The sequence below is a fragment of the Myotis davidii genome, unplaced genomic scaffold (genome assembly GCF_000327345.1).
Source record: "Myotis davidii unplaced genomic scaffold, ASM32734v1 scaffold433, whole genome shotgun sequence".
Lineage (NCBI taxonomy): Eukaryota > Metazoa > Chordata > Mammalia > Chiroptera > Vespertilionidae > Myotis > Myotis davidii.
The window spans coordinates 2794881-2806488 of NW_006293776.1; the positions used below are offsets into that span (position 1 = coordinate 2794881).

Here is an 11608-nt window from a genome sequence, read left to right on the forward strand (position 1 = left end):
ACCCTAACCCTAACCCCAACCCCATCCCTATCCCTAACCCTAACACTATCCCTATCCCTATCCCTAACCCTATCCCTATCCCTAACCCTATCCCTATCCCTAACCCTATCCCTATCCCTAACCCTATCCCTAACCCTATCCCTAACCCTAACCCTATCCCTATCCCTAACCCTAACCCTAACCCTATCCCTATCCCTAACCCTAACCCTATCCCTAACCCTATCCCTATCCATAACCCTAACCCTATCCCCCCCAAAAAATAAATAAAATAAAATAAAATAAAATAATTATCATGGTTATCATTTATTTAAATGGCTGCACAGTAATCCATCTTATATATGTGCCATCTTCTTCTAAACCTATTCACTTACATGGGCCAGGAGTTTTGTTTGTATGTATAAAAAAGGGGTACCAGTGTAGATGACAATGCACTATGTTTTTTTCCCAGTGTGTAATTTTTGCCAGAAGTGCCTTTAAGATCACATTTGAAACTATTAAATGAATGATGGGTGCATAGTAGTGTAGTAAAACCAGAAATTATTTCATAATGGATTTGTTTGAACAAAAACATAGTACTTATGAACCATCTAGCTTAGTTCCCTTATATTTTCAGCACCTAGAAAGCCATAATAGATCATCCAAACCAACAGAAGTGGCTTTGATCAACCTGCTACTTTGCATGTACAATTCTAGTGAGCTCCATCCTGGCTTCATAGACTAATAACCCTGACCCATCCAATAAGACCAGCCCATTTCTCTGCTTGTCCTGAGTGCCCAACAGAATCCAGAAGCATTTTTTATGCCCTCGGAGCTACAAAAATCCGGGACTAGCTCGTGAATGCAGTCTAGCACTTCCTAAATTGTGATCCATAGAACAGTAATGCATGGGATGCTAGCTAGAAAAAATGAAAATGGTGAACTAAACAAAATCAGACATATTTCTATAGTGCAGGATTTCCCAGAAACCTGATTATGCTAAAGTGCATTGAGATTCTCCAAAAATGTATGAAATATAAAGTATTTTCCTAACATATAGGACCATGAAACTCATTATACTCCACAGTCTCATGAAGAATATTTCTGTTTTATAGAATATGATTTAGAAAATATAGATACAAATTGTGATGGACATGAGAACATTAAAAAAAAAAAAGGTAACTCTGGAAGAGAGCTCTGCCCTTTCATCACTGACAAGCCAGACTGGGTCCCAGGTATTCATGAGTTTGCAACTCTGCAGTCCACACAACCTCCTCCACATCAGTAGCCCAGGGGTTCAAATAAATGTTAGGCAACTTTTGTGTCCAAATCTGCCAATTTAAGTGCCTCCTAATGCTATTTAACCTTTCCTCTGGTACCATGACCACGATGCTACTAGAAAAAGCCTCTTGAAATTTTGTGCGACCATTTGCCTAGATGATATATACTTTATATATTTTTAAACATATTTTTATTGATTTCAGAGTGGAAGGGGAGAGGGAGAAGGAGATAGAAACATCAATGATGAGAGAGAATCATTGATCAGCTGACTCCTGCATGCCCCTCACTAGGGATCCAGCCCATAACCCTTGACTGGAATCAAACCTAGGACCCCTCAGTCTGCAGACGGATGCTCTATCCACTAAGCCAAACCAGCTAGGACTAAAATCTACATTTAAAAAAGCATACTTTACAAATACCATTATCTTTAAAACTAGTAAAAATGCCTCTAATGGAGGGAACCATTGCCTCCTCTTTGGGAAAACATTTATTTTTCAAAGATTACAATTAAGATTCAGTATAGAATCATTATTTTGTTTTAATTCATCTTGAAGTGGATGCTAGAAATAATAACAAGAGTCAGAAATCCAAATTGAATAAATGAGTCATGATGTAGTTCCATCCAGAAATCACTGAGCAATTATAGCCCCTTAGTTTATTTGTTCATTTATTTATTGAAAACATTTATATATCTCCTCTTATGTATCCTACAATGAGAAAATGAATATGATGGGATGGTTGCCCTACTTACCACTTTAGCAGATAAAGATTATCTTTTTTTCTGAAGGAAAGCAAAAGTCATTTTAATATAGTCACTGAATTCCAAATTAAATTGAGAAAATAAAATTTTTTAATTTGGCTCACATTCAAACTGAAACTTTCAATTTTGGTTATAATAGTTTAATTAACATGGAAGGTTATAGAACATCTAACTAAATCAGTGCAAGTCTTAGTAATTCCTCTGTGTACTTCCTGGGATTTCCCCCAGTCCTTACCTGACTTCCTTTAGCCTTTGGTGCTCCTGCCACCACACCTGCCTGTGTTGTTTTAGTAGTTGTTGTTCCTTAGATATCTTTGAAGTCTGCACTACGTTTTTGATCTAGATTTAGAGAAACAAAAATGAGCCATATAAAATTCTTAAAATGTGTTTTCCACAAAGGAAATATTTAATCTGTATTTTCTAAATTAAATACTAACTCTTTTTCAATCTTATTAGTGCATCTTTTAACACAAAATTTACCTGAAAATAAGTATTATATTAAACAAAAAGCAAGGAAGTGAAAGAGAAAATGATTTGGAATACTGACCAGTTTAAGAACTGTTTTTAAAGCATTTATGAAAAGAATGATGAAGTGGTTCTATTTTTCATACATACAATAAATAACACCTAATTCATTGAGTCCCAGAAAATTTTTCCATGTATTTTCTCGCCTTCTGACATACCTTCCCTGCCAGGCATCGTGAACATCATTAGGCCCATTTTACAGAAGAAGACACTGCTGTTCAGAGAAGTTAAAAGACTTGGTCAGGGTCATAAAGCTCATACACATGAGAATCACACAGAAGCGCGGTGTCTGAATTGGTTTTTATCTGATCCTTCAGCAAAGGATGAAAAAAGTCATTGGATAAATTGTTAGGAGGCCTGGCTATATGACCTTGAACATGCAATTTTAATCTTCCATGACTTTGTAAACAAGTTTTTTAAATATTTATTTGAAGATACTTGAAAATGTAAAAATTTATATACATTAAAACCCATATTTTTAAAATTGAAAGTTTCCCCAAATGTTATGACTTTAAAAAAGGTATCATAGAATTAGTGCTGGGGTTTCTGTTGACAAGTTCTGTCAGGCCGGGGTTTGTTTGCCCTAAGATCCATTCTTGGCCATTTCTCTGATCTGCTCCACATCACAGAGTTGCCTGTGTTTCCCAAACACTTCTATCAGTTGGCTTCCGTTGGGTTCAGCCAAAGGGAGACACTGGCAGTGGGAGATCGAAGGGAAGGAGGAAAGGAGAAGCCAAAAGATGACTGCTCCTACCTCTCTACTCTCACAGGGGTCTCTAGGAGCAGCTCCACCTTCTCCATTTGCTCCCACTTTTCTTGACAGCTTTACTACAGTTCCAACTATCTCTGGGTAGGGAAGCTCCGTTCATGAGATGTGGTACAGCCTTGTTTTGTTATTGAATTTATTGGGGTGATATTGGTTCACATGTCCCTTTAACTTAGGCATGGCATGATTTCCTGCTGTTTTAATCCCAAATTGTTTCAAAGTCCTGTTTGGCTTCTCAGCTCTATCACCTGGGTAACCATTCCTGAATTAAAGACCCCTCTGCTCAGTAAAAACCTCCTCAAGTGGTGTCTGTTTCCAGGTTAGACTCTGACCCATACTCATGTGTATTCCCAACTTGTGTATTTCGTATTAATACTTTTAAACATCTACAAAAGTGCTATTCATATCAGAAACTTCATGAAATATGCATATTTTACATTTTCTCTGCTACTAATAGCCTGAAAGCTTTAACAGACCAATACTTAAAATATAAAAACTTCAGAAGGCAAGACCTAAAAAGACTTTCTAATGCAGGCTATTTCTAGCTGTCATTCACTGATTACTTTAACCTTGAGTTTATCTTTCTGCTATTCTGGTTACTGATTCAAAATTAGGCCTGTAACAAAACAAAATAACCTAAATATTACTTTACAAAAACACAAAGTCAAAGTCACATCTTTTCTTCAGAAGGTCTTAAGAGTGCCACAATCATGAAATTTAGAAGTACATTCAAATAACAGGACACCACCAGAATACATTCAAAATCTCTATTTTATCTACACACAAAAAAGTACATAGTGACACCATACACTTCTAAAAACTGACATGCTCCTAAATTCATTCCAACTATTTGTCATCTATTGTCTCTAAAGTTTGTTGCAGCAGACACAACTTTTAAAATTAGATTTCTTTGACATATTTGGTCCATGTTGTACAAAAAGTTAAAACACATTGGTGAAAGATGTAGACACATTTTTATAACTTAAAAAAATCAATACTGTTGCCTTTGGGCCCAGGGAAAGACAAATTAAATAGACTATAAACATCAAAATAAAGTTACTATTTTTCACTAGACACTTCCTATATCTTGCAGAACATTCTAATTTTTTTGTAAATTCACTCATTGACTTCACTTCTATCCCCAAGCCAAAAATTCAGAAAAATAAAGTCTTAAAAAAGCAAAAAGTTTTAAGGTTGTATCTTTATCAATATAGAGATTTTCAAGTTATTCCAATTCATGTTGCAGGGCAATGAGCCAAATGAAATCAATATTTAAGGTGGATGATGATTTATGCAGAATGCTGATAAATTTAAGAGAAAATAATAAATTCATAAAAGAATCAGACACTAGGGTTCCTTATGGACTTCATTGTGATGATCCAAGATAATAAAACTTAAACAGGCACCTTGAAATGTCATAAAAGCACTTTAGGCCAGATGGTCCATCTTTAAATATAAATATCAATAACTGGAGGACTATTTAAGTGTTGGTTACATGTGTGTAGATATTTGTCAAAATTCATTGAGATGTACATTTAAGATTTGTACACTTTATTATATGTGAATTATACCTTAATAAAGAATTGTTAAATAAATCAAAAGAAAAAACAACTATATACACTAAGTTACAATTTCACATCTATCAGGTTGGTAAAACTGCAAATGTTTAACAAAACACTTTTTGAGGTCATGGAAAAACATACTCTCTCTTTAGTTGCTAATGGAAATACAAAATGATGCAAACCTGCCCCCAAGGGAATTTGAAGCTGTATAGGAAGATTTCATATAGACTTACCTTAACTTATAGAAATCTACCTGAAAAGTATCTTAGTAAAAGCATAAAAAGATAAATGAACAGAGCTGTTCATTCACTGAAGCACTATTTGTAAGAGAAAGACTGGAGCACAAAAATTCCATCAGTAAGTATTCTTGCTAAAGTAAATGGAACCTGAATCTGATCAAATCTCTACATATAACTATCAATTTACTGGAAATGCAAGAGACAGAAAAACATGTTAAATGACACCACCAGGATGTAATCAGCACAATCCAGACTGTAAGAAACTATAAAAAAACAAACAATAAAATTTACTCAAGAGCCTGAGCTGGCTTGGCTCAGTGGATAGAGCATCAGCCTGTGGACTGAGGGTCCTGGGTTTGATTCCGGTCAAGGGCACATGCCCAGGTTGCAGGCTCGAGCCCCACTGTAGGGTGCGCAGGAGGCAGCTGATCAATGATTCTCTCTCATCATTGATGTTTCTATCTCTCTTTGAGATTTGCCTCAAAATCATCTGTCACAGGAGAAATTGTGGGTGGGAGTAAAGAAGAAACAATGGCCAAGCATTGATCACAGTTGAAGCTGGATAATGTTACATTGGAGATTAATGATACCATTCATTCTAATTTTACATATGCTAACAATTTTCAATAAAATAACATTTATAAAAATAAACAGTGGATGGATACTTGAATTGGACATGTTCATTTTTATTAAGCAAATAAATTCTAATAAAAATAATCATAAAGATCTCTTTTATACTTAAAATAGGAATGAGCAGTTAACATAAAATGTATCAAAATTTAGTCTCCATTTTTAGCCCAAATCAACTATTTGGCTTCAGGTTCAATCTCAGCCTTTGAAAGACTAGATCACTCAATGTCTACGTAAGTCTCTTATCTGGCACCCTAGAACTTACGCATGATCTCTGACACAGTGATTATTAAATAGGTGACCATCACATCTAATCAGTATAACAATACCAGTAATATAATTCAGGCAAGTCTTCTGAATTTATTGTTAATTAACAATAATTTTTATTATTTTTAAAAATAGTTAAGTATTCTAAATGTAATTTAAAGCAAAAATGTACTTATATGCTTTAAATGTTAACATTCTATCATTCACTTTTAAGTATATTTACATTTAATATTGCCAGAGTAGTGTTGTAATAATTAACAATAATTGTTAAAGCTGCTAATTTCAGGTGTAGAAAAATGAGCACATTTAATTAGTAAAATATGGAACTTTTAGAAAAATAAAATAGTCTTCTTGAGCCAATATATATTTTATAAAAATTCAAATAATGTAAGAAAGAATAACAAAGATACATTATATTCATAATTTTAGTTGGTGTAGACTATTTGGCATATTAGCATTCATAACATTAAAAAATTAAACTTTAAGAGTTGTATTTAATTTCCAGGTCTCTAATTCCATTTAATCCCTGAGTCTTTCAAGAAAAAATCATAGTTGGTAACTGTCCACATCTTACAAGAGTAAATTAGAAGCAAAATGTTAACTTGCTATCTCTAAATTAGGTGAGAAAAGAAGATTCCACAAAGCATATATAACAATATTCCCAATACATCTTCCTTAATACAGATATAGTAGAAAATGAAAATTGTATTAAAAAAAGAAGAAAGTGTTTGAAAATGATGAGAGAAGTAATTTAGCAGCTGATAACGCTGAGAAATTACTGTAATGTCAAACTTCAAAACCTCATTAACTATTAAAAATTTTAAATACTTTATTATTTGATAGTGACTCTGTTATCAAAGTGAAATTCACTTTGTTCACAGGAGGTCACAGTTCAATTCCTGGTCAGGGCACATGCCCAGGTTGCTGGCTCAATTCCCAGTGCGGGGTGTGCAGGAGGCAGCCAATCAACGATTATCTCTCATCATTGATGTTTCTCTCCCTCTCTCCCTCTCCCTTTCTCTCTGAAATCAATAAAATATTTTAAAAAAAACACAGAGATTCACTTTATTCAAATAGTGATTTTAACACTCAAACATTCCACATTCCAAATTGTTATTTTTTGGTGCATGATGGATGGATGGGTGGGTGGATGGATGGATGGGTAAAAAGATAGACAAAATAAATATATCGATAATATTAGGACTACGTACACATATGTAAATATGTATGTGTACATATTCCAATAGTGACAAGGCTATAGAGAAAATGTTTGTGGCAGCATCTTTATTAGAACAAAACTTTAGGAAAAAGCTAAAAAAATTCATACTTTTTGCTCAGACATTCCAGTCATAGGAATTTATCCTATGCAGTAGAAAATTCTAAAACATGAAAGGTGTCCATGCATGGAGACATTTACTGAAGCATAATTTCCAATATCATAAAATTGGATATAATCCAAATATCCCAAAATGGAGATGTAATAAGACATGTATCTTTTTCTATTTGGAGTACTCATCAATCCTGTTTTTGCTCAATTTATTTTTGTTAGCCTTAATATCCCAATTCCAATGTCACTTCCTCAGGAAAACTTTCCCTCCCAATTGGAATCAAGTCTTGTTATTATACACCAGACACTATGTTCTATTGGAGTTTATACTTAATATAATTTTATGTGAGGGTTTATTTGAGAAACACTTCCCTCTTCCCACTCTCCTGCAAAAAAGTACATTCCATGAGAGTAGGGGCTATATTTTATTCACTATTGTATCTTCAAGGCACATGATAGTTATTTACTTGAGTAATTAAATATCATAAGATAATTAAATATTATCAAGATTATGTGGCAAAATATTAGGTTGAAAACCATACAGGGTTTTATGTCTATGTTTATCATGGAAAAAAATCAAATATGTATGTATACATTTATGTATGTATGTATATGTATATGCTGTATATATACAGTAGGTCAGAATAGAAGTCAGAAATATAAAAATAGTTTTATTAGGGTGATGTTATATAAGTGATTTTCCAATGAAATTCAAGAGGGAAACATATTGCATGGTAATCTTAAACCATACATGGTTCTAAAATACTGTGCACAATCACTTGCACATAAACCCCTTTCAAATCTGGTCCAGATTCACCCTTTGCTAGGTCAAGGCAAAAACGGGCATTCTAGAACAGAGGCACCAAGGGCATACTTGAACAGTGTTGTAGAAGGAGCCTTAAATCAGAGGGTATTCCATAGCTGGCATTAACTCACAATTTTTATTTTTCAGATTAAGAGAGAAATTGTTGAAAGCTAATGAAATAGCAATCTTACTAAAAAATAAAGTTGAATTCAGACCTCATAAGTTGTTATGAACAGTAAGTGAGTAAACTGCATAGCACAGTGTCAGAGAACATTCAATAAATGTTAGCAGCTATTCACTATTATTAATAGTTAGAAGATTCTAAATGCTATTTAAAATGTTATTTATTTTCACATTTACATTTAAATATTTTACTTCCTAGCAAGTCAGTTTTATAAAACTAGAAAAACACCCACACACAACTTCTAACCTTTAGCTCTGTGGAGGCAGCAGCTAATTTTTTTGCTTCGGTTAATGTGTGCAATTGCTGATAGTCTACTGGCTTATACTTAATGCTTCTCATTCCATTTTTCATACAGAATACCAGATTATCTGTTTTCCATCAAAAAAATAAAATGAGAAAGAAATAATATCACATTATTGGACATCAAAATACAGTTATAGCAGCATGCTGACTACCAGTCTTATTTTAAGTATTTTAAAGTAAATACAAGAAATAATATATTACAACAGTCACAGTATATTTGAACCTATATCTATAGAAACTTAAAATATATTACCACTATATTCCTTGCAAAAAATTACTTCTAAATGGCTATCAAAGAAATACTTTCATTTAAATTAGTATAGTGAGAATATTTTTAAAGTATAATGCCAAGATACAAAGTGTGACTACTTTTTTAGTTTAAAAAATGTTAGGCAGCAACTATAAGTATTTAAATATCACATTATTATGAATCAAATTAAGTAGATTATTTTTAAAGTCATAGCTGTATTTCTTAGAAAAACAAAAACATTCAATTCAATTTGAAAAAAGGTTGACAATGAAAGCTAAAAAATGTAATAGGCCAAATAAAACCAAAATGATATGAATGGACAGAGTGAGGCGCTGTCCAAGTCGCCCCATCTGCTCCACAGCCTCGCAGGCCATACACAGATGAGCAGCGCCCTGAGCGGTGGCCAGCAGAGAGCTGAGGTCACCGTGAGTCAGAGGCAGGTGCTGCAAGTGTTGGAGCAGTACCAGAAAGCCCGAGTCCAGTTCCTGCAGATGGTGACAGAGCTGGCGACCAGACCCCAAAACATGAGACCCTGCAGAATGTGGGTGTAATGTCTTTTCTGAGGCCTATTCTTCTGGATGTGGTCCCAATAATTCAGCCGACTGCCGCTTTGGCTATTGGGAGACTGGCTAATTATAATGATGACCTAGCAGAAGCAGTTGTCAAGGGCGACATTCTTCCACAGTTTTCTTCTTCAATGGCAGAACAGAATTCTATTCTAAATATGGCCTCACCCTGCCAAAGGAACAGAGCATGCCATTCACCTGGACCCCGCTGATGCCAGCTCCATCACAGAGCCCCCACCTTAACCTTTCAACAGACCTTAAAAACCTCAACCCCTCACGGAGATAGGGCCATTAGCTATCTTTCGTTCTTGGCCCCTTGGAGAGTGAATACACCTCTTTCTGCTCAAAAATAAATAATAAAAATAAAGTGATAAGAAATGTTTGGACAGGCATTCCCCATCCAAATACTTAGTTTAGTATATTAACTATTTGATAAAGTAAAACATAAGTAGAGGGTACTTAAGGCCAAGTCCAATAAAGAATAATAACCTGATTAATTCGAGAAAAAATTACTTTTACCTTAATTATGAATCATGTGTCATGTAACGTAATTAAAATTTGTTAAGTATGTCATGGAGCACATGACTATAAAAAGGCTCTAAACAATTTTAGGACAAGCACAATGAAGAAAAACATGGTTGAAGATGACTAAAACACCCATTGTACTGAAATAGCATAGTACTGGCACAAGAACAGGCATATAGATCAATGGAAGATAACAGAGAGGCCAGAAATCAACCCACACCATTATGCTCAATTAATATTTGATAAAGGAGGCAAAAGCATACAATGGAGTAAAGACAGTCTCTTCAATAAATAGTGTTGGGAAAATTGGACAGGTACAGGCAAAAAAAAAATGAAACTAGACCACCAACTTACACTATACACAAGAATAAATTCAAAATGGATAAAAGACTTAAATGTAAGTCACAAAACCATGAAAATTTCAAAGTCATAGGCAGCAAAATTTCAGACATCTCATATAGCAGTATTTTTGCCTAGGGCAAGGGAAACAAAAGAAAAAATAAACAAATGGGACTCCGTCAAACTAAAAAGTTCCTGCACAGCAAAAGAAACCATCAACAAAATAAAAAGAAAACCCACTGTATGGGAGAACATATTCATCAATGATCCATCTCATAAGGGGTTAACTTCCAAAATATATAAAGAACTCATTCAACTCAACAAGAGGAAGACTAACAATCCAATTAAAAAATGGGCAAAGGACCTGAATAGACACTTCTCCAAAGAGAACATACAGATGGCCAATAGACATATGAGAAAATGTTCAACATCACTAATCATCCGGGAGATGCAAATTAAAACTACAATGAGGTATCACCTCACTCCTGCCAAAATGGCTATTATCAATATACCAACAAACAACAAATGCTGGTGAGGAAGTGGAGAAAAGGAAAAATCTGGTACACTAGTGGGAATGCAGACTGGGCAGCCACTGTGGAAAACAGTATGAAGTTTCCTCAAAATATTAAAAATGGAACTGCCTTTGACCCAGCAATCCCACTTCTGGGAATATATCTTAAGAAACCCAAATACCCATCAGGAAGAATATATGCAAACCTATGTTTGTTCATAACAGTGTTATTTACAGTAGCTAAGATCTGGAAACAGCCCAAGTGCCCATCAGTAGATGAGTGGATAAAAAAGCTGTGGTACATTTACATAATGGAATACTATATGGTTGTAAAAAAAAGAAGAAGAAGAAGTAACTCTTACCCTTTGCAACAGTATGGATGAAGCTGGAGATTATTTTGCTAAGTGAAATAAACCAGGCAGAGAAGGACAATATCACATGATCTCATTTATATGTGAAATCTAATGAATAAAATAAACTAATAAAATAGGACCAGAGGCATGGATACATGGAACAGACTAACAGATCTTGCAGGGTGTTAGGGAAGACTGGAAGAGATTAAGCAAAGAACATAAATGCATAGCCCATGTACACAGACAATAATGTGGTGAAGACCTAGGGTGGTGCAGGGGCTAGGTAGATGAGGGCATGATGCGGGGAGAAATGGGGGACATCTGTAATAGTGTCACCAATAAAAAATATTTTTTAACACTCATTGTAAGGGAACTAAAGAAACCTTCAATTTGACCCCCAAAATTAGCTTTCCATGATTAAAATTTTTAAAATCAACAT

The 11608-nt window shown here is 34.4% G+C and overlaps 1 protein-coding gene across 1 annotated transcript in view; it reads right to left on the bottom strand.

Annotated features, from left to right (window-relative positions):
- The window catches only part of CCDC148 (coiled-coil domain containing 148), a 180381-nt gene that overhangs the window by 139554 nt on the left and 29219 nt on the right, over window positions 1-11608 (bottom strand). Inside the window, exons 2-3 of the mRNA XM_015566302.1 lie at window positions 8569-8690; window positions 2253-2356 (exon numbers count right to left, since the gene is read on the bottom strand). Of these exons, the coding sequence (XP_015421788.1) occupies window positions 2253-2356; window positions 8569-8690 (226 nt within the window). The remainder of the gene's footprint in view (window positions 1-2252; window positions 2357-8568; window positions 8691-11608) is intronic.